Here is a 2,500-nt window from a genome sequence, read left to right on the forward strand (position 1 = left end):
GGGTATTCTGGTGTCAGCAATTCTCTGAATATACAATTTGACACCATCACCATGACTACAATTAATTTGGAAGGCATGCTAGAAAACTAATTTTCCTTTATCTAATCTGGTATTCTGCATTGTGGAGCAGTCTCTTAAACTAATCAACCACAAAGATATTTTTTATACATACATACATACACACACACACACATTATAGTTTTTAACCCATCTACTCCAAGGATGACAATACTTCTGGAGCTGACTGTATCTGTTAATTCTGCCTCACCTTCTCAACTGGTATTCTTCGACCCTCTGCTAATGTCTTTTTACTGTTAATATAAGCTGGATATATACACAAGTACCTGTAAGAGGAACAAACAATTTTGCTCAGCTCATTCATCTTAGGTAACTGCTTTATCCGGAGTCAATCCCGGGAACACTGGGTGTGAGGCAGGAACAGGTAGCAGACCAAAATACAGCTGAGCTGATTCAGGTGATTAGAGACCGAGTTTAACTGCAAATAGAATCATCTTAATCTTTCTTATTTCTAATATCCATCATTGTCATGCTCCCCAAGTTTGTGCACACCTGTATGGCATTAATTAATTACATTTGTGCACCGGCTCCTGTGACTTGTCATGAAGGAAACGTTAAAAACCTTTTAAAATTTTAAGCTATGGAGTGATAACCAAATGTCGAACACCACCACAAACAAACAAACAAATACAATGTAATATAATATATAATATAATATATATTACACACACACACACAGTATCTCACAAAAGTGAATACACCCCTCACATTTCTGTAAATATTTGATTATATCTTTTCGTGTGACAACACTGAAGAAATGACACTTTGCTACAATGTAAAGTAGTGAGTGTACAGCTTGTATAACAGTGTAAATTTGCTGTCCCCTCAAAATAACTCAACACACAGCCATTAATGTCTAAATCGCTGGCAACAAAAGTGAGTACCGGTACACCCCTAAGTGGACATTTTCAAATTGGGCACAATTAGCCATTTTCCCTCCCCGGTGTCATGTGACTTGTTAGTGTTACAAGGTCTCAGGTGTGAATGGGGAGCAGGTATGTTAAATTTGGTGTCATCGCTCTCACACTCCCTCATACTGGTCACTGGAAGTTCAACATGGCACCTCATGGCAAAGAACTTAGACATTAGACATTAATGGCTGTGTGTTGAGTTATTTTGAGGGGAGAGCAAATTTACACTGTTACACAAGCTGTACACTATAATATGTACACTGTACATATATATGCGCACACTAGGGTTGCACTGTATACCAGTACTTCAGTAGTATCGCAATACTAAAGCTTCAAAATACCAGCAATGCCACTGTATTATTTAAACTGTAGTACCATCAGTAATGTTGGATGTGTAGTAGTTAATACAATTTTTGCTAAAACACCACGTCTCGCTGCCTTTACAGAATATACAATGGTTAGCGACACTTCATTTATCCTAAATTCTTTACCTTAATCTTTAAAGATTTCCTGTTTGCTACCAAGCAAGCTAATGTTACGCTAACCACTGTGTGTAAATACTACAATCAGTCGTTTTTGATAGTAAGCAAGCTAAAGGTTTTTTTTGGATTGGATTTTTTTAGTTGTTCATTAATTATTGTGATTAATGTGTTCATTCTAAGTTCTCTGAGGACAATTTCCATTTGCATGATTTCATTGCTCTACAGAACAAAAGAGGCAATATGTGGTACATTGAATTAGCTGCAATGCCAACTTTATGACTGATTTGAGTTTTTCTCACTGTTATTCATTCTCAAATAAAGCTTTGAGAGGAAAATCTGGTTTGCCTCTTTCTGTGTGTTATATATATATTTTTTTAGGGATGTCACAAGAACCGATACTTCGGTACCAACATTCTTAAAACGTGACGGTACTTGTTTTTCTGCACTAGTGTTGGAACCGATTCTAATGTAGGTACTGAGGTTGCAATTCTTCCGGACCTGATGTGAGCAGCAAATACACGCAAGTGTTTTAGTTGGTCCACAAGTGGTGAAGAAGAACGCCTACAAGCACACGGGAAAAACTACAGAAGATTAGTTTAGCTCCGCTCCAACTCGTTGAGAGATAAAGAGAGGAAAGCTAGTAACGGTTGCTGTGTGCAACCGATGCTATCGTTCATTTCAAACAAAGTGAGGAAACACCTGGAATTTGGTGAAGCACCTGAAAGACAATCCTATATTATGTTTGTCTGAGGCAGCTGGCATTGTAGCCGTGAAACCAGCTAACGTTATGCTCCATGTAATGTTTGCGATAGCCTGTTATTTGTTAACAACGTTAACATATTGCAGTGTTATAAACTACCTCCTGATGGGCCACCATGCATTGCCGTTCAGCCCGTGTCCTGTCAGCTAAATGTAACCTAATGTCACTAATAATTATTGAAATGTTCATGCTTTTAATAAATATTTTTGGCCTGCCACCATATCAGTGAATTTAAACTAATGCTTGCATTCAGAGTATAAGGGGTGTGT

General features: G+C 37.7%; 1 protein-coding gene across 1 annotated transcript in view; it reads right to left on the reverse strand.

Moving 5' to 3' along the window:
• Window positions 1–2,500, reverse strand: part of srp19 (signal recognition particle 19) — an 8,649-nt gene that overhangs the window by 5,410 nt on the left and 739 nt on the right. The window contains 1 exon segment of the mRNA NM_001200868.1: window positions 269–344. Within this exon segment, the coding sequence (NP_001187797.1) occupies window positions 269–344 (76 nt within the window).

Source organism: Ictalurus punctatus, chromosome 5 (assembly GCF_001660625.3).
Source record: "Ictalurus punctatus breed USDA103 chromosome 5, Coco_2.0, whole genome shotgun sequence".
NCBI lineage: Eukaryota > Metazoa > Chordata > Actinopteri > Siluriformes > Ictaluridae > Ictalurus > Ictalurus punctatus.